This window comes from Embiotoca jacksoni, unplaced genomic scaffold (assembly GCF_022577435.1).
Source record: "Embiotoca jacksoni isolate LCO1_2020_lvr unplaced genomic scaffold, fEmbJac1.0.p SCAF_17, whole genome shotgun sequence".
NCBI lineage: Eukaryota > Metazoa > Chordata > Actinopteri > Embiotocidae > Embiotoca > Embiotoca jacksoni.
In genome coordinates, this window is record NW_027185307.1 from 10878785 (window position 1) to 10904046 (window position 25262).

Sequence of the window (25262 nt, forward strand, 5' to 3'; positions counted from 1 at the left end):
ACAGTATGTACTGTTGCATGTCGTACGTGTACAACCGGGACACACTAGTTCATCAGAAAAAAAATGCCTCTTGAACTTTGACCCACTTTTGTCAGATGCGTCACAGTTTTGTAGTAAAAATTTTAAAAAAAGGATGCGATTTGGAACGAGCAGGCTTCATTTAATAATGCTGCTTCTCCTCCTTTTTTCCTTTTGCGGGCGGAGCATCAGCGCCACCGGCTGTCTCGGTGGCTCGCTCGATGTCACGTATCCTCCGCTGCGCAAAGGATTGTGGGTCAGAACGGCTGGAGCAGCATGCTGGCCCGCATGCTGCCGAATACGACCGGACGTAGTAGGACATCCTGGTACTTTTGGCATCCTACGTTTTTTTTTTTTTTTAACATACTAAGTATTGGGACATACTGAATCTTTTTTTGGCATCCTAAATAGTATGGTGGTGTGGATATTGGAACGCGGGGTAGAACAGTTAGTCCAGGGTTAAAGGTCGGTCTCTGCCTCTAACCATGAGACCACCTGACTCTGACCTGGCTACCAAAAAAATAGTCTAAATCTACACCAGTCTGTAAGTTGTTTTTTTAAAAAAAAATTTTTTTAGTCGACCTTAAAAATGCAAGCTGCAATGCAGCGATTCATGACGAACACCCTTCATCTGATCTGAATAACTTACAGACATAAACGGTCATAATATCCAGGCACGTTAAACAAGAGCACTTGCATGAAAAAATACAAAGATCCATTGTGAAAACATAATGGTTTTATGTTTAGTTTTTTTTCTAAACAGGGATCAGTAAAAATCACTTGCAAAACTGAAATGCCATACAGAAATCGGAGTGCACTGACAGTACATCAAGTTGAAGTCCACGTCGGGGAGATCGTTTCGTCCCGCCGCTCAGCAAATGCGCACGCGGGACCTTCGTGCGAGCGTTGCTAACCTATTTAAAATAAGCGACCTGATGAAGGCGCCGACCTTTGATAAACAATCATGTCACGGGTTTACTTGGTTTGACAACAAAAACTAAATATAATCTCTTCGATAATTCTTTGGACACAAACATATTTTGCCCTCACGATAGTTTTTCTTTACAGATTTATATTTATCTTTAAAAATGGTAGAAGTAATGTCTCTCAGCATCAGATAGAATAAATAACGTGATTTTGTACTGAGGGTAGAAAAATAGAAATACTGACGACTGAAAAATAGAATCTGGTAGTGATAATGACGGGCTGAATACATTTTCCGCTGATTTAAATATTGATCGTCTCGTGTTAAAGAAAACATTTCATTTACAAATTGCACCATTACAATATTGAAATGTAAGCTTTTTTTTTTTTTTTTTTTGTGCATTGGTAAGTAACAAAAGAAACTGATTCACTACATTCCAGTCAAAGAAAAAAAATAAAAATAAAACTCAAGCGAGGAAAGAGTCCGTCTTTGTATAACGTCAATTCAGAATAGCTGTAGTATATACTGAAACTTTCAGGACCATCAAGCTTTCAATCAGAAAAAAAACAAAACATCTCGCTTATAAAGTAAATATATGCAAATGTGGATCACGTACCTTTCATAGAAGTCATTCAGTAAACAAAACAGAACTTCATTCTTAAATATATGAGCTGCAATTCTATTTGATTCTGCTTCATGTGGATAACTCAACTTTCAGCTGATTATAAAGAGCCTGCTGACCCCTGGCGTCACGCGTCCCGGGTGATCCCATAATAAGTGCACGGCTCTAACGAGGAATTTCACACCTGGAATTTCAAGCCGTCTATTTGGGAGGTTCTGGCTCCGCACACCCGGACTTATCGCTGACCGCTTATGACCTGACCGCGCAGGACGGATGCTCATGGCCAGATGTGAACTGTTGTCTGTGTGAGTGGTTTAGTGGTTAGGTTGCAGATCGCCACCGAATGGACGCCGCTCTCTTCGCACTCTTCTTCCGAGCGCGCGAGAAAATCTAATGTGCCTTCAAATCTTGCTGCCCCCTCTCTCTCTCTCTCTCTCTCTCTCTCTCTCTCTGTCGAGCCAGTGCTTGTTTTGTCCGTTCCCGGGCTACTGCAGAAACATGGCAGTTTAACATGGCGTGCTCTGTGGAAGAGGACCCCGCTACCTGTGTAGATATGAAAAGATTCTAATGTAATCAAAACACAATGATTCTTTGCCTTTGGTCATTATAACACCAATGAAAACGTAATTATGAATATCATATTCCACTTCTGCCGACGGATCGTACACACTGCAGCTTTAATGACCAATTAAAAGAGCGACTGGAGCGCATCTTGGATCGCGATAGTAGTAGTAGTAGAGGTAGTTCTCCTCTAAGTCCTGAAGTCAAACAGATTGTGGCTCTTAAATAAGATGCTAGAACCTACAGTGTGAAATGTGTGGAAGTTTATCAAAGGAAAAAAAAAAAAATAGGCAAAGCGGGCAATAAGCACATAGATTGCCCTTTAATTCACTTGAACTGAAGTGTAGCTCAAACCATCGTTGGCGTGTGGCCCAAACTTCTATTCTTCTGCGATTCATTTAAAGCGCGCGTGTTTTGAAAGGGTTTTTGCCACTTTGGAGTGTAACGACGCCCAGTCTCTGTACTCTGTAGGCAGCGTGTTTGTCTGAGTGTGTGAGGCTATTTACATGAGTCCACAGCAAGGCTCCTTATTGTTGGACTGCTCCTCCTCAGGGGCTCGAAGTTTCAGCAGCGGAGGATCTCCGCTGGCGGGAGTGAAGTACACCTGGCTGGGGGAGACCGCCTGCTCCGCGGCGGGGGTCATCTGTTGCAGCTCCGGCTGCGCCTGCGTGGTCGTGCCCTCAACTCCTGCAACAGAGGGCTCCTCCTCCAAGGGAGGGTGCAGGGGTGGCGTGGGTGCCGGGTACTTGTTGAGCTTAGCGGCCGCCCGCTGTCGTTTTAGGTCAGCCAAGGTCTGGTGCGATTTCTCCCGGGTCATACTGTCCGCCCCGTCGCCCTCGGCGTACCCGGCTCCGGGGCCCAGCTGGTAGGAGGCGCTGCGCTCCATGAGGCCGCCGCCACTCCACAGCTCTCCGGGCACGGAGGAGGCCAGAGAAACCGAGGTCTCCCCATTCCCCAGGCTCGACATGATTTTCCTGTCCGCAGCCTCCAGGTCCTCTAAACGTGACGTCGCCGCTGCGCCGCCGGCGACCTGGAACGCAAACGGGAACATTTAACAAAATGTGCCCTTCGATCGGTGCGCGCTCTTTGATAATGTGACACAAAGAGCGAGATGGAAAAACAAAACTGAGCTCGATCACCATGGCGGCCTGTTGGTGCAGCTCGTTATCAGTTTGCCGGTCCTCGTCTTCGTCCTGTGGCTCAGGCTGTCGGCCGCGCTCCTGCCACACCATGGCCTCTTTGTGGTGCTCCCGCCGGTACAGGCTGGAGCGTTCGTTCACGCTGACGCGGCGCACCACCTTACTGTGTGGTCGTAAGAGAAAGAAAGAGAGAGAGAGAGAGGGAAGCAGTACAAGACTAAACAGTTAATTCTGTGCGTGCACCCCCCCCCCCCCGGTTTCCCCTCGCTCCCCCCCTCACCCTCTGCTTCCAGTACTCGAAGCTCGTCTTTGCAGTGTTCCCTTCTGCCTGTCCTGGCTCTTCATGATGGCGTCATGTTTGTTCTTTAAGTCCATCAGTTTGGCTCTGACCTCCTCATCCATACATACGTCTGAAGGGGCAAAGGGTACACAACTTAAATGTCTCTCGAAGATATTATTGAGAGACATTTCCAAAAAACAGGTTTCTTTTTTTTTTTTTACGAAAACCAACTTTTGCACTCGAAGCAAATGTTGTTGGGATAAAAAAAAAACAACAACTTTCTGGTCTCACCCAGAGGTGTCTCCTCCAGGATAGATTTTGTGTTCAGATTGGCTCCATGGGCCACCAGCAGTTCCACCACTTGGATCTACGAAAACAAAACGCAAACACTATCAATGAACAGTTGAGAAAAGCCGTGGGCTCCTTTGGTGTGACTGCAGTACTAACCTGTCCCCAGCAGGAGGCGGCATGTAGCGGCGTCCAGCCATCGGAGTCCTTCGCCTCCAACTGAGCCGTGTTCTCTAGTAACAGCTCTGCCACAGACATGTAGCCGTTGGCAGATGCGATATGGAGCTGAGAAGAATCCAACACAGAAGAAACATTAAAGTGACATGTGAGCCAGAGAATATATTTTAAAAAAATTTGGCAAATAGAGTAAATAAAACAAAAGTAAATTTCCACTTCTCAATTTGAACCTTCTCCATACACTTATACAGTTGGCTGAATGTTACAGTATTGGTTGGCGCTATTCAATAAATATTCTGTATTTTTGAAAACACACTGGTATCACGTGCAGAGTTAAACTCTCTGAGCCGAAACATCTCAATCACACCACACTGTGAAGCCAGCTTAAATCTCCCTCTTAAATTGTCCCCATCTGCAGGCGTCCCTCCGTCTCACCAGCGTCGCCCCGTTACTGTCCTGTGCGTTTAAATCTGCTCCGTCCTGAACCAGAGCCTTGACGTCCGCCAGCATGGTCGTCTCTTTTGCCCCTCTGCATTCATCTATACGGTCCTGAGTTATCCCTGTCACAACCCAAGACACCTCTCAGTACACCGATGAAGAAAGACTGCCACAGAAATGCTATTTATGAAACTACAACCATTCCTAATGTGTCAATAATAGTTTTGATTTGATTTGGGTTACGGACCCTGTTCGGCCATAACCATCTCCAGCAGCTCGAGGGTGGCCTCGTCCTCACAGAGGTCATAGGGCATGTTGCCATCCGCATTGACAGCAAGCAGGTCAGCCCCACTGAAAACACACACACGCACGCACACACACACACACACATCTGGATTAGAGTGACACACCCTGATGTACAAAGCAAATTGTTTTCACAGTCAAATTGCAGCCGTATTTGCATTATGTAAACTACGTTTCTCTTCCCAACAAGGCCCCGAGCATTGTTTATGCTGCGGTCGAGAAAGTAATACCCATCCCGCCTGACTGCGAGGACAAAGTAACACTTATCCTGACCCAGTTGAGACAAAGGTTTGCAATCAAATCAGTTTTATGACGTTCTAGTCTTTGTCATTCCTCGGCTACGGGAGAAGAATTTCTACAGAACGAGAACGAAAAAGAACAACGTTTTGAAGTTTTTCGCGGGCTTCACTCACGCTTGGATCAGGAGCTGCACTAGCCCCGTGTGTCCACAGGTGGCAGCGGCGTGCAGCGGTGTCCACAGCTCACTGTCACAGGCATTCACACAGGCACCAGCATCTAGCAGGCACTGCACTATCTCCACAAAATCATCAATGCAACACTGTGGAGTGAGCAGATGCAGATACATGTGGGTACAAATTACAGACGGAGCACCAAACAGCCACAGAAAACAAATGCTGTTGGTAAACAAGCATAAACAGAAATAGATTTATATATGAATCATTATTTATTGCAACAAACACACCGGCTTGAGAGAAAAAAAACAAAAAACACAAAAAAAAACGTGCATGCACGGCTCAGCCTTCGGCTGTGTAAACAGAAAGTTTTCCAAGTGGAAGAGGAGCGTCGACTGCTTTTATAAAGGCTTCTCTGTGCTAACAGACACTCCTCTCAGCGTGTCGAGCAGCATATGAATGTGTCACCTTCTAAGGAGAAATAAACCCCGCAGAACGCAAACAGAAAAGGTGAGAAAATAATTCCCTTTTAAATTGTAAAGACTCGCTTTCAGATGTGCCTCTTCCAGGTCTTGACTCACAAAATCTTGGGAGACGGTTTCCTCTAAATCTGACTGTTACCGTGCAGAAAAGGAATGTCGCCTTCACTCTTCGAACCGCCAACTAAAAGAGTGAGAAGTAATCGGTCTTTATGTAAACTAACGCAAGATAAGTAGCGGTTCAGACAAAATAAAAGGCGAGTAGTGTGTGGTGAGGTCAAAGCTTGCGCCTACGCGTCCTTAGGGCCAGTCTGGAAGTGAAAATGAGCGTCATCCTGTCTGTCCTATAAACTGCGAGTCGCACGTACAGCTGGCAGACGTGGGACGTGTCGTGAGAATGTGGGGAGGGGGGTAATTTAGGTTATAAGCCTAATCAAAGCCTAATCAAAGTTGCTTCCCCCGCCTGAACCCATCGCATTTCCAGACGTCGTCGTTTCAGAATGACCGATGAATAATTTCATTGTGATTTTCACCATTTCACCGCGGTAAAAAGAATGAAAATATTCTAAATATAGCGAGCTGATATCGGTTATTTTAAGTGGATGAAATGTGTTTTCTGCAAACCCCATCCACAGCTATATGTTGCCTTGCTTCTGTGAACTTGCACTGCGCCGACCTCCATCTACCGCAGTTATTTCACTGACTACGGATCAAGTAAAGCTCTCGTGATCAGGACATTTTAGTTGACAATTAGGTGTCATGTAAACAATTGAAAATGAAAATTGTATCGTTTATTTCTGTTCATTTTATGCCACTGTTATAGTATAAGCCTAATCATAGTTTAATAATAAATCATTCATAGCATTGGACATGGGAAGATATAAATGAAAACTATTTCTATTTGTCTTTTAAGCTTTTGCAAATAAAAATTGCACAAAGGAGATACGACATAAATAACTGAACTCTACAAAGTCAATTACTGAAATGTGAAAAAAAAAAAAGAAGCTCCGACAGTAACGGGTACCAATGAGCATAATAAACCATGTAATGTGGCGGCATTCACCGTCCGCTCATGTATCGCAGGAGAAGAAGAAAATGCTGCAAGATGACGTCATTAAAAAAGCATCAGCCAAACCTCAACGGAAACAATTACGGAAATATGACATTCCTGTTAGTTTCATGCAGCTGTTTATACAAATATGAATGGAAACCATTCGAGCAATCATGCAAAATAATTGCAGTCAGCTCAGGTAACTGCGGGCAATTACGTAATAATTGTGACACATGAGCCTCAAACAAGGCCAATTAAAAAAAAAAAAAAAAAAAAAATACGATTCCTTTGACAGATGGGAATTTGTCACTGCACTGGTGACACCTTTAAACAGGTGAGTGTGTACCTGATGTAGAGCCGTCAGTCCATCCTCGTTGACTAGATCTGGGCTGACACCGCTGTTAAGCAGCACCCTCACTAGAAAAAGCACAAGCGCACACGCACGCACACACGCGCACACACACACACACACACACACACAGTATCATGAGTGACCACCTGGGCATAGTCCTTTGCATATCAATGTTACAACACGTGGCACAAACCTGTCTGCCTAAAATAGGGATAAGACACAATGAGTTGGTGTGTGTGTGTGTGTGTGTGTGTGTGTGTGTGTGTGTGTGTGTGCGTGTGCGTGTGCGCGTGTAGAATAACAATGAACTCGAACGATGAAAAGATTTGCTGCTATAATTAGCCTCGAACCTGCCGCTGATAAGCCCTCGAAAACAAAATGCCTGACCCATTACAATTAATCCGTGACGTATTCGGTTTAAATTATGCATATATCACTTCCTTTATTGGTTTTACGGTGCACGGTACCACCAGCGCTCACGTCTCAGGACAAGCCAATAAAAAGTCAACACGACACACCAGTGTCCGAGACCTGGACTTTTGTGGGACTCCTTTTACGTTTCCTGGGTTTTGAGCGGTCTACGGGAGGGTCTAAAAATCACTCGTCGTCCTGTCGTGACTGTTCAGAAACGCATCATAGTTGACCGGCTTATTCTTTTTCTGGTGAATGGTGTTGTTGAAGCCGTTCGTTAAATAAAAGGAAAAGAGGCGAGCGCGCGCGTGCGTTTCCACCTACCCTCATCCAGGTCGTTGCGGGCGGTGGCATCGAGCAGGGTGACGGTGTCGGGGAATGTCACTTTGGGGGTGCGCGCCTTCTTCTTATCGGCTTTGGCCCTCGACCCTCGCACCGTATCCTTTTCCATCTGTGCCCAGGACTTCAGCTGCTGAGTGCGGCGCTTCTGGGCATGCTTGAGGCGCTCTGTGGCACTAAGACGCCCGACCGTCGCCATCTCAGCCAGCAGCTCGCCGTGATCTGCTGCCATGCCACGACGACTCTTATCACCTGATGCGATGGCTCTGCGACTAAATTGTCGGTTGCTTCACTTAAATCCTTTCAGAATTTCAAGCTTCCAAAATTTCTCACTTGTGCCCTCCCTTATGCCCCTTAAACGTAGACTCTACCGTCAGGCCAAACAGGCCTGCATTACGGCCGTGTGGGAGAACGCAGAAAAGATGCTGCTGTTTATCTGTAAAAATTGCTTTTCATGAAGAAAAAAAAAAAAAAATGAAACAGCCAAAAATGTCCAAAAGTATAAGGAAAGCAAAAGAAACTATCTTGTACAATCAGGTGACTGATATCTCCATGATTTCAGAAGTAAGCAAACACAAATTATTACTACGTCTCTCTCTCCCATCTTTCATAGAAAAATCCTTATGGTGCCGACGTAAAATGGCGGAAGAAAGGTGTCCAAAATAGAACAATCCAAGCTGTCAGTCCTCCCATCCATATTAACTGTGGCTGACTTGGCCAAAGATCCACTTGGTGGGGGGGGGAGGAAGAGACAGAAAGGGAAAAAAAAAAAAAAAAGTAGAGCTCGAAAGACAGAGTCAAACTACTCTACCTGGTTCGATTCTCTGTCTTAGCCTCTAATCCATATCGGTGGTGAATGTGTCCGAGATTTAGATCCAACAGACGGGTAAATATTTGAGAATCCATAGGCGGTAGCGAACCATAAATCCACGTGGTAGAGGAACAAACAAGACGTTCAATGACAATAAAAAAGGGAAATGTGCAGGATGGAGACGAGGCGTTCTCCAGTGAGTGCAGACAGTCACGGAATCCAAACAGCCATTGGCGGTGAACGGAGAAGATCTCGTCGCTGCCGGCGCACTTTTTGGTCGATCTTCAGAAGAAGACAGGCGGGTGTGAAGGTGTCAATGACCTGTTCCTCAGCGACACTGCCGTCTCTGTCTGTCTGTGGGGAGGGAGAAAGAGGGAGAAAGAGGGGAGAGGGGTGCGGGGGGGGAGAAACTGTGAGTGCTGTGTTACAGTATAAAGTAAGAATGCTGCTCTCCTAATCCTTTTATCTTTAACCCTTGAGCTCCTTCCCCCGACTCCCTCCTCTCCCACTCCTCTACCCGGAGGAAACCGGAGACGGTGGGACGCTTTTCATTAATGATTGACACGCCCCGCAAGCCCAACGCACACCGCGCTGGCGTCGGGGTACCCGCGGCGTCGGACTGAGCGGGGGGGCTGTTGTGGAAAAGCGGTTCAGCGGCTCCCCACCCCGGCAAGCCTCGGCCGGCGAGATCGCCCTCGTCGCCTCGCGTTGACGTCCAGGCCGGGTAACGCGGCTCGCAGACACTCGGCTCTTTCCAGGCTAGTCATATATTATTCATAAAGCGTTGGGCCTGTGAGCGCTGAGAGGAAGGTCAACTGGAGGCACTCAGCGAGATAGAGAGAGTGACTGGAGAGACAGGAGGCCACGGCGCCACCGCAGCAGGCGGCCAACTCCTGAGCAGGTGGGTCGACCACAGCGCTTCAGAAATCAGCTGATTCGACAGTTAAACAGGTGAGCGGAGAGTCATTGGAGGCGGCAGCTCCTCTTAAGACTTTCATCTCATTGAGATAACAAGTTAAAGGCTCCAACTGGTTTTGTTTCACCAGCTGTATTAACCACAAATGATGTCATTTGTTACTATAGATAGCTATAAATAAAAAATTAAAAAAAGGGCCTATGTGCATTAAGTTATTCAGAATATGGAGCCGTAGCATCGTTTCCATTGGGGTCTAATAGTTCTTGCTTTGGGAATAGTCAGACATCTGTGGTTTGCTCCTTTGCTGCGAACACTATTTTTAGTATACCTGACCTCTAACCGTTTGTCACAAGCTACAATGTAAGGATTTCCTTCGACCGCGGTAATAACCTCGCACTGTCCCGTAAATCAGCAGGCCGCTACATGGACCAGTTCTTCAAACAACGCGCAAATGAACGCGAGACGCGAATGTTAAGCGCACGTCTTAACGTGACGAAAGATCCTTCGGGCCAACTCCTTTCAGCACGTCATCCTCCGGCAGGGAAGATCCGCCACACTCAAAATCCACGTTCATGTCAAAAGTTTGTGACCCAGTCCGATGTCGGTCAGCGTTTTCCGGCACAATCGACGAACGAAAAGGGGAACATGTCCTGTGGCATTTTAAGGGGCTTTAAGGGAGAACGGATTGGAGAAACGGAGGAAATCCCGGCAGGAACATAACCGCTGTATTAGTGGGTTAATTCCCAACAGCACCTGAAAGACCAGTGGAATAAAGATCGCAATTTCAAACAATAGTTGTGTGTTAAACCATTTTTTTTTTTTTTTTTAACATGCAACTCTTTTCTATATATTGGAATCGTTTGACTGATATGTTGTTATGTGATGCTGACATCAGATATTTCTAGTAAAATACTTCTTATTTAGCCAAGTATTTAAATGCACTGACGCAAAACGTTTAAACAGGCTCAGACATAAAACAAACAAAAAAAAGACATATTGGACTATTTGCATGTTACAACACAGCCCGTTAATCTCTCTCTTTCTCTGCACGTGCTTTTGTACATCGGTACATCAATAATTATTATTGAAAGCCTGTTTCCCGAACAGACACAACAAACAGGCATTCATTAAATACTCTGTCAGTTTTAATTAGATGACAGCAGGGGCATGAATTTCATGCATGAAGTCCTGCGGTTCCATGATTTAGATTAATAATATTATCTAGCAATGTGAACATGAAGGCCGACTTCAATGGAAATGTTCTAATGAAGGCAGCTAGAAATTAATAAGATTTTTGTGGCCTAAATAACCTCACTAGAAAAAAAAGAAATCACAATAACGTTTAAAGCAGCTGGCGGAGTAAAGTGTGTCCTTCTGACTGAGCAGACAATAAATGAGTTCCTTTTGTCTCCCTCTATTTTTCTGTTACCGCTGCGTGCATGACAATAAAACCGGTTGACTGTGTTTCCACCTCCAGCCAGATAATACGGCCTCACCTGACAACTGGAGCTTGTGCCGGCCTGCTACTACTTTGTGTTGCGCCTCTTGCATTGTATACCTGAGTGTAATTACAGGATGACAATGTGCTGCGCAGACACGCAACACTTCAATACTTTGAAATCCAGGAATTGTGAAACCGAAACTTATTTTAGGGCTTTTGATGGATGTCAGAGCAAAGTTAATACTACTGTTTTGGTTGGATACCAGACTTTTTAGTCTTCCATGAGGCCAGGACAATAATGCGAAGCTTCGGTTGGTGAGAGGACATTTTATTTTCAAGTAAATTCATCTCTGAGCTACATTGAAAGCAAATTTGAGAAAGAATATTTTAAAGGACTCCAACCAAAAACATTTTCTGGACAGCTTTTTTGTTGTTGTTTGTTTAAATCTTTGCACTATTGTCAAGTTAGATTCATTTAATATTATTCTATTTTACAGTATGTATTGTGCATTTTTACATTTCACATTTTCTCTGTTATTTTTATTGTTTTAGCCTGTATCCACAAATGCTGCTGTAGCGAAAAGATTTCCGCTCGCGGGATTAATAAAGTAACTCTTCATCCATCTGTCCGTGTGATTAAGAGTTACAACCACAGGAATAGGTTTTCCTTTTTTAAACAACAACACCTTTATCCACACATCATCCCTCAAACAACCTTCACAGTAAAGTCTCTCAGGAGCGACTAAACGTCATTAACAACTTACAGCTTCTGCCTGATAACGGGTAATGACCCCACAGCAAGCAACCGACTCTTAACCTGGTGATTGTGCCGGCAGCAAAGCATGACTGCCTCACTTTATTGACTAGTTTGGTCATTTGATTTGATTTTTTTGGAGCATCTAGTGAAGAAACATTTAATGGTTTCTTTTTTTTGTTTTGTTTTTTTGTCTGTTTTGTGTTTCTTGATGTTATTTCCTACCGAGCCAACAGCCAAAAGTGTTTTGGTAAATGGTCTGTACTTGTATAGCGCTTTATCACCTTTCGGTCTCAAAGCGCTTTTGCATGGTTTTTCCCATTCACCCACTAATGAGACAGATCACCGTGCAAGGTGCCCCCATCAGGAGCGCATTCGCACACCAATGGTTCACCATCGGGAGCAACTTGGGGTTCGGCGTCTTGCTCAGGGACACTCGGGCGTGTGGACGGGAGGAGCTGGGGATCGAACCACCAACCTTCTGATTAGTGTTCGACCCACTCTACCGTCTGAGCCGCAGCCTCCCTCTCCACAGTTTTAGTTATTAAAAAAAATATTCATCCTCATAATTACTATCGCTCAAATATGCAATACGTGTATATATGCGATATCCTGTTAGAAGGAGGAGAACACGTTTCTTCTCCTGGTTGAAAGAGCGGGGAGACGGATGTTGGTGTGATGTGACGTGCGATCAGGAGCGTGCGCAGGGTGTTTTATGGCGGATATTGTGGATTCTCTACGTCGTTTCCTCCCTCGAAATGCTAATCTAATAAGACACGTCGCATATTTTTTTTTTTTTAGCGAAGCGGAGCGCCCGAGCTGCTCGCGGGACACGTTTTGAGACGCGCTGCGGTGCATCTGGCGGAATCACAAGCGTCGTCTAGAGTGGCAGCGATCAGCCGCGGTGGAATCCAGCCTTAAGTGTTTGTTAACGGACCACAGCAGACCTAACTGACGGTGTGTTGCCAGCTCAGGTAGATAACACCTGCTGATATGCTGGTACATTAGACAAGTCATGCGCTTCGCAGAATACGGGTCACGAGTTCGACAGGTGGAAAGAGTCATTGGGCAGGCATAATGGGAGATGCGAAAGGTATAGAAACGTTGTGGCGAGACACTTAAACATAAACCGACTTGGACGCGCAGCAACACGCAGGTGATCTCAATTATAGACACCAACACACACTCCACGTCTCTGCAAGAGCGAGCCGGAGAACTCCGATTTCGCCAAAGCCAATCAGCATGAGGTATTAGGGCGAACGGAGCCGAGGTAGAAGCTCAGACACCATGATGTTTACCGTTGAACGCGGCTAATCCAGGGACACAAACGTGAAAGGCATCATCTCCCGCTAAGACCACAGATCCAGCTAAACATAACCGTCAGGTCTTGACATCTTACACATCTGTCAAATAAAAATCACTAAAATATTATCCAAGCGTTTCCAACCTGAAAGTAGATAATAATGCTTTCTGAAGGGTCTCGATCAAAGGCTAATAAATAAAACACACCGCGTCCTTGCAAATGCGGCCGTCTAAGAGAACGGATGAAAGGAGTCAGTTGCCAGGACGTGCATGCTCTCTGGTCAGGTTATTGTAAAAACCGGACTGAAGGTGCACAGACAATTCTATCATGATTATGTCGTCATTATAGAAATGAGGCGAGTACGGGCTCCACAGTAATTAGGCATCACCTTAAATAGATAAATAAATGTGCAAAACTTGGTAGTGATGTTGAGTTAAGCTAAGAAGTACCCGGGAGAAAGGCTGCGAGTATCCTGGTAGCTTGTTGGTACACATGAACCCTGAGAACAGGAGTCTTGTACATGTGTAGATCAGTCACCGCTCCTCCCTCCTCTGGATCCGGTCTGTGTAGTGTAAACCAATACTCAGCAGAAAGTCAAGAGTGTGCAGGGTTCTCTTTTTTCTTTTAAATTATTTTATTTTACTCTCCCTTAACTATAGCCTTTCAGATCAGTGTATGCTTTAGAGCCTCAAAGTGGGGGAATGTAGCCTCCTGGACAGTTTCGTTTAGGTTCATCATTGGGATGTAACCAAACAAACTAAAAGCTGAGGTGTGGTGAGAAAAAAAAAAAAAAAAAAAAAAAAAAAAAAAAGGGGGGGGGGGGGGGGGAGAACAAAGTGTTCAGGACTTTCACAGCATGAGGCTGCTGACAGACGAGCAGCTCAGTCACTAATCAGCCTATCTTCACCAGCAGTGAACTAGATGCCACTGGGGACTACTGTGTTGCCTATCTGGGCAAATAACAACAATTTAAACAATATTTTGAACATCATGCTTTGACGTCAATCTAAAGCTGGTATTTTCCGGAACAAAAATAAATAAATAAATCAACCAATAGGAAGAAAACTGTCACACAAGACAAAAATACCAATGTCTACACCAACGAAGTGTTCATTATCGTTAGGACTGTGTATTGGCAAGAATCTGACAACACGCTACGTATCATGATACAGGGGTGTATCGCAATACTGTAAGCAATATTGTGATTTGAAAAAAAAAAAAAAAAAAAAAAAAAATCGAATTTTAGGCAAAGTGTCATAATATAAACGTTAGCGATGCACCCTATCACGGCCATTCTTCTCCGTTTCCATTTATAAATTGCAGTGGAAGCATAGACTATATAAAAATAGACGTAGTCTGAAAAGTGAAGCCAATATGGGACAGTGACGTAAAGTGCATTACCACTGATGGCCACAAGGGAGTGACTCCAAAAATCCTCTGGTTCCAAATCACTCTCAATGCAAAAGTGTCAACTTATCATGAAACACAAAGTCAATACATTTTTCAGGGCTTCAGGTGTAAGTGGGACGGGCGCAGTGTCCCTGGCTTCTCAGTCAGATGTAAGAATCCCATCCACCCTCGCTCCTCTCCAGCTCGTCCAAATATGGTCACTTTTGGCTTAAAAAATATATATATATATTTTTTTTTTTTTTGGGCTGTCAACACGACTATGTAGCAGTCGGGGGGGTTCAAACTCAACAAAAACAAACCACTTTCTGACAAATCGTTGGATGTAAACTACTGATTAAAAATCAATACTGAGCTCTAGAAACAACACAGCATCACAAACCACTTTATTACTTTAATCATACGTATCAATATTTTCTTACACCCCTAATTGTAACCAAACTAACTGAACCACAAATATTCGCACACCCACACGTAAAGCTATCAAAACCCACTTTAAGTGTACGTAATTAAATCCAATTAATAATGAATGGGGGAAGAAAAAAAAATATCAATAATTATTGATCTCTTTGTGATGCTATGATCTTACCTCATTTATGTCTTTGTCTTTCGGCTTTGACTTTAATTCACAGCCTTCTTACAGCCCATAAGAGAGCGTGTGGTCTCCTTTCAGTGGATGCGAGCGAGCATTTCATTACTGGGTTATTTTTGCCTTTTATAAATTAAGCCCCTTGCAGAAGTGGCGAATGGGGGAATTTGTTGGTGACGAGACGGTGCAAGAGCCGTGTGATCCTCTGAGTCAGGCTGAGGCCAGACAGACGGGGAAGGACGAGTTGAGATCACAGCTATTCTACAAACTCTCGCGTTCAAAATATGACTAATATTTGATGTCGTTGGAAAAAAAATGTCCCTGCGTCAATCTGACAATTGTAGCCCTCTGACTTTTTTTTTTTTTTTTCCACTTCCTGACCGAACAGGAAGGGCTGTCTACAGCTGCTGAGGAACATAAACTCTCTTTCAACAGCTGGAATGAATAGAGTACTATGAATACACACAAACACTGGAGCTCATAGATTCATCAGGTGGGTGGTACCTTAGTATAACAGCCTGTGACTGAACAGCAGAAAACTCGGCCTCAAATCTGGCCGCGCGCGGTGTTTCCTGCTCCATTCGTCATTATGAAACAACACCAGACAGCTGTTGTGTACAACCAGTAGCCCAGTGGGGTATTTGGTGTTATACGCGGGACAGTCCCGGCCCACTCATTCAAACAAACAATGCTGAGTCGACGCGGCTTGATGATTCGGGAACGATCCCGCCTGCAATCTGTAAACACTGCCAAGTGACCTAAACTGCCTGCCAAACACTCTGAAAGGTTGTTTTTGTCCGGTACCGAGCTGGACATAGTTTGTTGATTAACTGAACAGCTCATCAACAGAAAATGTATTAACAAGTAGTTTGGCTGGTTGTTTTTTTTTTTGTGTCTTTAAATCATAATAAACTTCAGCTTATGAACTGCAGATCAGACAAAACAAGACATTTGAAGACGTCACTGCGGTCTCCAGAACATTATCTGTGCGTTAGTTGACAGCGCTATTGGAAACAACTGTAATCCTTGAAGAAAGGACAGAGTGACGACCACAGAAGGAGGGAGGAGGATCTACAATAAGCCCTGTCATGTGTAAAGGTTTGAGTTGCTCCATATAATCACTCAGAAATCTCTAATTCTGTCAAGCAGCCAAGAAGGGAGAGAGCGAGAGACCTTGGAGTGGGGGAGGGTGGTGGATGTATGATGGAGACAAACACACAAAGTGTCACTGCTTTGTCTGGGGTGGGTAGGGGGGGGGGGACAGGAAATGGAGTGAGAGGGCAGAAGGATGTGGAGGAAAGAATGTAAGGGAGGAGGAGGAAGGATGAGGAAGAAACAAACAAGCTCGCCTGCTCCGACCAAGCGAAGCAGGAACAGAGGTTGCATGTGCAGAGGTGGAGCGAAACCACAGGAATAAAGAAGGTTTAAACGGTGTCCGCAGGGTGAAGTGCGGGGTCTCACATTTAAAACACACCAGACGGGATGGCGAACGAGAGGGAGCTCAAGGAACAAGAGAAGGAACGTCACGGAGTCAAATCGGCTCCAATCTTCTGGCTTATAGGAATTATTTTGTAAAGAAAATCATATGTTAGGATTACTACCACAAAAAAAATAAATCTTTATAACGAGCCGCACACGTGGTTCAGGTACTTTGTCGATGGAAGGTATCAACTAAAGTGATTGTTCAGTTAATAACTAATGATGTACACAACGAAGCCGATATGTCTCCTTACAGGGTCACAAAGTCAGTGTTGAAGTGAAATCTAACTTTCTACGATTTACTCCCAAACATTTGACCGTACATCCGGAGGAAAGGCTGCTGTACGAAGTACTGTGACCACGCGTGGGGGGGGAAGAGACACTTGAAAGCAAGACCGGCAGGGCTCGTTTGGACAAGAATAAATGTCTGGAAGTGTGCTTAGGTGAATGAGTCAGTGATGTCTCAAGACAAATAGTCAGTTAGCTGACAGACTGAAATCAACCCCGACGGCAAACTAACCAACAAGAACGAGATTATTACTCAGTATTTTCACAATCAATCGATTTTTGTTGTTCACTTTTGCAAATTCACGTCTACCAGATCAATCAAAAAGCGTTTCAGCTCTCTATACAAGGTGCTTAGTGGTTGTTGGCACAAGCAGCCCACACGATGAACTGTACAAACCCCCCAACACAGGAACAATAACCCTGCAAGAGCTGCAGATTAAACTCTATGGATATTGTTGCACAAGGCACTTACGTGACGTTTTTATTTATTTATTTTTTTTAATCATCTCGTCCAATCCGTTTACACTGTAAATCAATGCATTCTGCTTCTAGGAGACTGAACTATGACCTGCAGGATGTAATATAAATGCGCCAGGCAGGTTTACAGGTTTGCACGTTGCCCCATCACCGACGCTTTGATATATTATTGCCTGTTAAAAAAATAAAAAAATAAAAAAAGTTCAGCGAGAAATAGCCTCGGTTTATTCCCTCTGACAAGTTTGGTGCAGCCGCTGAATAAATATAATAATAATAATAAGGTTCACCAGCACCACTCAAACCGAGTAAGCCGTTGTACCGTGAAGGACGCCGATGAGCTAACCTGCCTAGCGGTCCTCCAACAGGTGTTTAATCCGACAGGTAACTCGCGAGCAGCTCGTTTTAAGTCTCCCGGCTTCATTCGCGGCAAACCCGGGATCAATGTGAGTTTATCCCAACCCCGGTAACTCGTACTCGTTATAAAAAAAATAAAAAAAAAATAAAAAGAAAGAAGAAGAACAGAAGAGCACACCTGTTGAGCGGCTAACGTTAGCCCCAGGTTAGCTTCACGACACCCGGAGAGCCGCAGCGTCACGTCGTCGATCTTCACCGACAACTTTTTGTCTTCACGGTTACGGGACGACATCCAAAAAAAAAAAAAAAAACCCACCGGCGACGGGGAAGTTGTTGTGGGAAAAAAAACAATCGAGGTGACATCTTACCTGTCGAGCTGCCCGTCAGCGGGAGCTGCTGCTTGCGCCGGGGTCTGCGGCGGCTGTGAAACTGAATCAGCTGCTGCAGAGCTCCGGGCTCCGGCCAGCCCTCTGGGGAAATGCTTCACCATAACAACCGGCCCGGCGCCCTCTCCTCCCCGCAGAGCGGCTCCGCTAGAGGGCGGCAGAGTCCACCGGAGGAGGAGGAGGAGGTGGAGGGACAGTTCAATAAACTCACTCATTTACTACTTCCTATAGTCTATGGTGGGTCAGCTTAATTTCAACACTTTTTTTTTTTTTTTTTTTTGCACATAATATACAATAACGTGACATATTAAAATACGTTCAAGGAATGATCAAACTCACGGAAATAAAACTAAGCACAGGATGACTGGAGTGATATGTTATATATATATATATATATATAACCAGCAACTTATACAGTTAAGAGATGTTTTGAAATGCAATAATAATAATAATATATTGTATTTGTGTAGCACCTTTCATACAAGAAATGCCGCTCAAAGTGGTTTACAGCAAGCATACGGTCCTTCACATAAAACAAATATAAAGGAAAATAAAACATATTAAAATGTGATAAATGTAGAATAAAGCAAAATTAATTTTGAAGGTGTAGCAGTGAAAGTGCAGGCAAGTGCAAGAGTGTGGCTATTTAATGGCTTAAGGAAAGAGATATGTTTTAAGCTTTCTTTTAAAAAATGTTGATTTAAACAGCTTCCCTGATATCTACAGGTAATGTGTTCCAAAGCTTTGGAGCATAACTGTGGCTCTTGTGGCTTATCTTCTTATAAAGTGAGGTTTGTGAAAGTTACCCTTAAAAGACTTTGAACCTGTTGTGCTACCTGTTGCAAAAATTTATAGCAATCAGATCAATATACATTTTGCACTGTAATATTCAATAAAAGTACTGACTGATGTTCTTAGTTTTAAAGGTAAGTGCACACAGACAGCACGCCAACCGTATAAAAAAAAAAAAGTAGGTGTGACATACCACAGTGTAGAAGCCTTCTTTATTAAGCCAAACATAAAGGGTGTGTTTGTGTTTGTACATCCGCCTGTGTGTGTGTGTGTGTGTGTGTGTGTCTCTCAGATCTTGGAGGTTTGACAAATATAAATGCACTGCAGTCTCCTCACAACAAACTGTTAGGGTGTGTGTGCTCCACTAATTATTATCTGTACTGCACAAGCCTGAACACATGCAGTCCCATAATTAGATATCAATTAGGCAAAATTATTTCAAGCTAAATCACCACAAGACGCTCCAAACAGCATCAGAATCAGCCGCTAATTCTTAAAACCAGATAGACGGCGATGACCCTGTGATCTGCTGACCCCGGCGGTGACCCAGCCAACCAACACGGTGGTGATACTCTGCAGAGACGCAAAGAAACAGCTTGAAAGCATGAGCTATTATTATCATTTCTGGTACAATAAATAAATAAAAACCATGTTTCGTCACTTTCCTCAAGTTGTATCCCATTGACAAATGTCTCTTAATGTTACAGACAAAAGTTCAAGACCCAGTACAAAGGTATTGGTGTAAATCATTCTAGTAAAACACAGGAAAAAGTAATGCTACATAAACCAGTCTTTTCATTAATGGTCTTTCACTTCCTCTGTCACAAAAAGCCAACCTTTATTCCTCCTTTCTCTCTATCAGGATGCATCGCAGGACATCTTAGAGAGGATTTGTTTAGACACGATCGGGCAGCGTGAACAGCCATGTTGTCCTATTCATGTCGTTTTCCATTCTTCTTATGGATGGCTCACTAATCCAGGCAAAACCTATTAACCCACTCAAGCAGACAGGAAGAGCTAAATAGAAAGTTTGCATTCAAATCAGTGTGTTAAAGGCACTGAGCACTTTACTATGAGAGTGTATGTAAATACAGGACTTAAACGTGATGGCTGAGGGGTTTCCCTGTACAAGCTCACAAATAATAATATTTTTTTTTTTTTTTTTTTTTTTTTAAGGGCTCACGGAGAGGCTGCGTTTTAGAGAGCTGTCACATTTTGTATTTGGGGAAATCAGCTGCTTCTCGTTGAGTTGTGAGTGAAACCACTAGAGGGGGATAGACTTTCCAGAATAAATAAAGGGTGAGGATCAGAGAAGAAAAACAGATGCAAATTGCAGTAGGTGGGTGAAGGAGGAGTAGGAATGCCATCTGACCTGGAAAACAAGTTCAAACATTTTGTGTATTACTGACAAATCTGCAAAAGCAGCAGATTCGTGTGGTGAGTTTTTCCACACAGGGGTATTATTACCTGCTAACCAGGGCTTATGTTGCAAGACATCACATGATTAAAAAAAAAAAAAAAAAAAATACCACACAATTTGTCCTTTTAATTGGAAATAGAAAGCTAAAGGTCGGGTTTGTCGTCCACATATAGCCTATTGTAAAAAGGCGCAGTGCATTTGCAATGGAGGCCAGACATATCATACGCAACAAAGTGCAAGTTAATCGTCACCTAATTGTTGGTTAGGCAGCTTCAAAGCAGGATGGGAACTCAGCTTGAGTTGTTCCCAAAACTGACTTCTTTCCACCTCTTTTATTTCTGTAACTCTCCGGTGCCATGAGCTTTAAATCGGAGTTAGTGCCATTATCTTATCACATGTAATATGTCGTTAGTGTTGTAAAGGCCGATTAAATTAACACTTAACTGCCCCGTCAAAGTTTGCACCTTGTTATACAATATAAACATTTTTGTTAATTATTGGGTGGACTGGTAAAAAAAATTTTTTAGAGCTTAGAGGCGGTTTCCAACATCAACTGTGGAGAGCATGAGCGCTCATGTTTAAGGTGTGAATATTCAACACAACTACAACACTTAGCAGCTCGTAAACGCCAAAAAATAAACACAAATGGTATTGAATGGCCCCTGAATTTCCTCACACGCTAAACAGATTCTTTGGAATAAAGAAGCCTCTAGTCAATGGGGTTCCTTCTAATCCAACTTGTTTTCACTGTCTTGCTGGGAAACAAGAGTTTGCGCATTAGCACGACGTTAACGTCAACAAAAGACATTCATTCCAGAAACGTATTCTTTCACCAGCTGAACGGCGCCTTGCATCTTCCCAGGGAGACCCTACTGTGCAAATCACCCCCCACTGCTGTTCTCAGAGTACAATGCAACAACATATTCCTGCATTTAATGAGCAACCGTAATTTATTTATTCTGGAAATTAAATGGCCTTTTTGAGTTTTTCGCATGAGCACGACTTGCTCTTTGCAATGACAACCTGTGCAACCGGCCTTCGTTTAGTTAGTGAATTAGAATTAACAAAATATTTCCAGTGATTCCTGTCATTTAGAGCCTAATTTGTTTGATGTAGTACATTAAATAGGATATTCCTAAAGTATTGAAACGGGCACCTTCAACGTTTGTATAGTAGACATTCTTTAATGTATATTGCTCACCAAAAATACAAATTAAATAAAGTAGTTTTTACAAGCTAGAGAAAACAAGTGAAGATCAGGATTTTCCAAACCTAAACATTGTTGTTTAAGTTAAATAGTTGGGCCACTTTCCAAAGCCTGTGGTGCGCAAATCTTTTAAACATCGTTTCCAAAGTAGTTGTAGAATTCCCGCATTCTTTTCTATTCTTGTTGATATTATCATACAGTTCATTTACAGGTTTAATGTCCTTCTCACTCCCCTCTTCGTTCTCAAACCCACCTCAGCCCCCCAGGGCGATCGGTCATTCTCTTTTTAGATATCGCGTCATTCTCCCCTCGATTACGCAGCGGGATTTACATGAAACTGTTAATTGTTTGCTCTTCAAATAGAGCCAGCCTGGAGCCAGCAGTCTGCCAGAAGTTAAGGACCAACTCTTTGACCTCCCTTCCCCCTTCTGGGTGCTCCTGTCCGAACGTGCAGGGCGATCTTCTCCCCCTGGTTTATCAGAATGACAAAGCATTGGCCGCAGCAGAGCCTCCTGGTACAGCCAGAACATCACTCACATCAACTTGACTTCCATATAAAGGAGCAGCAAAGTTTTCTTCTCAGCAACGTAGCGTGTAGCTCAGCAGCCCAACGTCAGCCTCAGTTCCCGGCTCTGATGAGTCTTAAGCAGCTGCCGCGTTTGGAGAAGCCCTCGGAGCGCCCCGAACACATCTGCAGTGCCACGGAGTTCACGGAAAGGGCCACATCACCTGGCTTATCATACCCGAACGCTCAAAATGACCACCCCGAACAGGACATTATAAACCAGGACACGCTGGAGAAAAGCAAAGCCACCGGTGGGAAGAAAAAAAACTACAAGCGGTACCCAAAACCACCGTACTCCTATCTCGCAATGATCGCTATGGTCATCCAAAGGTCCACAGAGAAGAAACTAACATTATCTGAGGTAATTATTACATTATTTTGTTCCTGTGTTTGAATGCACACTTTAGGTTATGTGGTAAAGCCTACGGGCATGATGGGTTTTACGCATGATGCTGCTGATGATCGTCACTTTACTTCCTCAGAACTTAATTGGGAGAAATAATTCCATTAGAAATGATGGTTGAATTTTTTTTATTTTTTTTTCACTTTATTAATCCCCGAGGGGAAATTTCTTCACGACAGCAGGGGGGCTCTCAGGGGGGAGCTGCTGCAACAGGCTGCCACTAGCGCGGCGCCAGGTAACCTGACCTGAGGTGCATGTTTTTGGATGATGGGAGGAAGCCGGAGAACCCGGAGAGAACCCACGCAAGCACAGGGAGAACATGCAAACTCCGCACAGAAAGGCCCAGGACCGGATTCGAACCCGGAACCTTTTTGCTGTGAGGTGACAGTGCTAACCACTGCGCCGCCCTACTTATTTACTTATCTGAAGAGAACTGCCGTTTTCTGAGTTGTATCGAAAGCAAGCAAGAGAGCAGATATTTTACAGTTCATAAGGTGACACGAAACAGCCACCTATTTGTGACACTTGAGTGGCTACTCCTGGTACCATTCTTGGTTTGCTTTGATAAGGTGGCACTGCAGTGAAACCAGACACTGATCTGTATCAGGAGCAGTGATAAGATATACAGTACATGCTAAAATCACGCTTCATTGGGCCTGATGGGGAGTGTATACTGTTAACATAAAGAAACTGCCTGTAGCACTTTAATTCCTATATTCACTTAATATAAGATCCACATCGCCTTATTCTTTTTTTTAAACTGAGAAGAGATGCATTATCCTCTGTTCCTGGTGCATCAAACAACCATACTGATATTTGTTTTGTTTTTCCAGATCCTCAAGGAGATCAGCACCCTCTTTCCTTTTTTTGAAGGAAATTACAAAGGCTGGCGGGATTCAGTGCGACACAACCTCTCCTCTTACAACTGCTTTGTTAAGGTTTGTATGTTGAAAGAGTATTTATTTGGCAAAACCCTCAACTTGTGTTGAGGTACAAGTATTGTCAGAATAACAATATTAGGGTCTTTGGATTGAAGCCTAGAACATTTTTTTTTTTTTTTTTTTTAAATCTTTCCTCAGCTGTTATTGTGATGGTTAATTGTGAAACCGGGTCAGTCCCGGCTAACTAACTAGGTTGTCAAGACAGGCACTCATCCCTGTGCAACCTTCCTCCATCTTTAGGTGTTGAAAGACCCCATCAAACCCCAGGGCAAAGGTAATTTCTGGGCGGTTGACCTGAGCAGGATTCCTCTGGAGCTTCTCAAGAGGCAGAATACGGCCGTGTCGCGTCAGGATGAGACCATCTTTGCCCAGGACCTGGCTCCCTACATCTTGCAGGGACAAAACCCTGAATTAGAGCAGCCCCCAGATCCTGTGAACTCCCTCCCCCTGGTGCTCCCCGTGAACCCCTCCCCACCACGGGAGGACTTGTTCCAACCCAAGCTGGACTCTTCCTTCGCCATCGACTCTCTGCTACACAGCCTGCGGCCAACCAGTGCCTCCAGAGAGGCAGGGGTGACGACTCGGGACTGCTATGGTGAGGTGGAGCGCACTCGGCCCTCACCGGGTCCACAACCTTGCTTTGCCTCCTCTGCCCGTAGTGCCTCAGGCAGCTCTGCAAGCCTGCCCTCCTTGTCTCCCCCTTCCTCTGATGAGGAATGGAAAGGAGTGGCCAGGTCTAAAAAGCACTCTCATCCTGATGGTGAGGCAAGTTCAGGTGATTGTGAGAACTACAGGCAGCCACAGCAGAAATCAGCCAGACAGGAGAGTGTTGCCCTTCCTTGGGAGCTCCCTACCTCGTATGCTAAATATGCTCCCCCTAATACCATCGCGCCATCCAGCATGCGGTTCAGTGGAGGTCCTCTAATGTCGCTGCACAGTGAAATACCCCTTTACAGCTACAGTAGCTCTCCTGTGGTGCCTGGTCACTTCTTAGGCCATACCTACTGGCCTATCCTCCCCAGCAGGCGAGTTTCAGTTCAACCCCCTCCCCTCATCATGGACCTGGACAACATGTTGCAATCTGTGCCTCCAAACAAGAGCGTGTTTGATGCTCTAGTGCCGGCCGGTCAGACCTCTCATTCACATTGTCAACCGCAGAGTCCGTACGCCCTGCAGAACAGGGTTCCTCCAAACAGGTACCATCAGTACTGACTCACTCAAACGGGCACGGATACTAAAACCACTGTGACACATGGTGGGAGGTCTAATTGAAACCTGCTCGACAATGTTTTATTTTCTCAGGTCAAGATCTTTAAAAAGAAATGTTGTCTGTTGAGTATTACATAGTTTCATTGAAGCAAAAAGTACCTCAAACCACTACATAACACAAGTATCTACTGCCGTCTTCCAATTAAATTGAGTATGTACCACGACACGCTTTTTGCACTGCCAGTCTTGTTTGCACTGTTTTCTACCTATTGTGACTGCTGAATGTATTGTATTTCAAAAACCAGCTGTGACGATTGTAATTTTTTTTTTTTTTTTTCCACTTTATTAATCCCCGAGGGGAAATTTCTTCACGACAGCAGGGGGGCTCTCAGGGGGGAGCTGCTGCAACAGGCTGCCACTAGCGCGGCGCCAGATAACCTGACGTGCATGTTTTTGGATGATGGGAGGAAGCCGGAGAACCCGGAGAGAACCCACGCAAGCACAGGGAGAACATGCAAACTCCGCACAGAAAGGCCCAGGACCGGATTTGAACCCGGAACCTTTTTGCTGTGAGGTGACAATGCTAACCACTGCACCACCGTGCCACCCAAATGGCACATACAGTAAACTGGAGCTTAAGTATCAAATTCCATTTTATCGTAGCGCCATGGACATTAGTGGGGGTGTGTTAGTGCACACAGATCATTGTGTATATACACACTTC

At 44.4% G+C, this 25262-nt stretch overlaps 2 protein-coding genes across 2 annotated transcripts; one reads left to right on the forward strand and one right to left on the reverse strand.

The window, feature by feature from the left end:
* Nucleotides 1–734: 734 nt before the first annotated feature.
* Nucleotides 735–18079, reverse strand: ppp1r16a (protein phosphatase 1, regulatory subunit 16A). The gene is made up of 12 exons (XM_069151588.1): nt 17984–18079; nt 7782–8961; nt 7041–7111; nt 5165–5310; nt 4696–4799; nt 4446–4570; nt 3993–4118; nt 3837–3912; nt 3546–3675; nt 3266–3428; nt 2633–3156; nt 735–2108 (listed from the first exon to the last, which is right to left on the reverse strand). The coding sequence occupies exons 2-12, from the start codon at nt 8026–8028 to the stop codon at nt 2105–2107; spliced, it is 1716 nt and encodes a 571-aa protein (XP_069007689.1). The 5' UTR covers nt 8029–8961; nt 17984–18079; the 3' UTR covers nt 735–2104.
* Nucleotides 18080–22055: 3976 nt separating this feature from the next.
* On the forward strand, nt 22056–24541 carry foxh1 (forkhead box H1). The gene is made up of 3 exons (XM_069151146.1): nt 22056–22346; nt 23222–23326; nt 23570–24541. Exons 1-3 carry the CDS (start codon nt 22056–22058, stop codon nt 24539–24541), a joined length of 1368 nt encoding a protein of 455 aa, XP_069007247.1.
* The last annotated feature ends 721 nt before the right edge of the window (nt 24542–25262 follow it).

Excerpts from the sequence above, each read along its gene's own strand:
- ppp1r16a (XM_069151588.1), bottom strand. The coding sequence starts at position 8,028 with ATGGCAGCAGATCACGGCGAGCTGCTGGCTGAGATGGCGACGGTCGGG. Across the intron at positions 5,311-7,040 it reads GACTGACGGCTCTACATCAG|TGTTGCATTGATGATTTTGT; the intron begins GTACACACTCAC and ends CTCACTCCACAG. Across the intron at positions 4,800-5,164 it reads GTGCAGCTCCTGATCCAAGC|TGGGGCTGACCTGCTTGCTG; the intron begins GTGAGTGAAGCC and ends GTGTGTTTTCAG.
- foxh1 (XM_069151146.1), top strand. The coding sequence starts at position 22,056 with ATGAGTCTTAAGCAGCTGCCGCGTTTGGAGAAGCCCTCGGAGCGCCCC. Across the intron at positions 22,347-23,221 it reads AGAAACTAACATTATCTGAG|ATCCTCAAGGAGATCAGCAC; the intron begins GTAATTATTACA and ends TTGTTTTTCCAG. Across the intron at positions 23,327-23,569 it reads CTTACAACTGCTTTGTTAAG|GTGTTGAAAGACCCCATCAA; the intron begins GTTTGTATGTTG and ends CTCCATCTTTAG.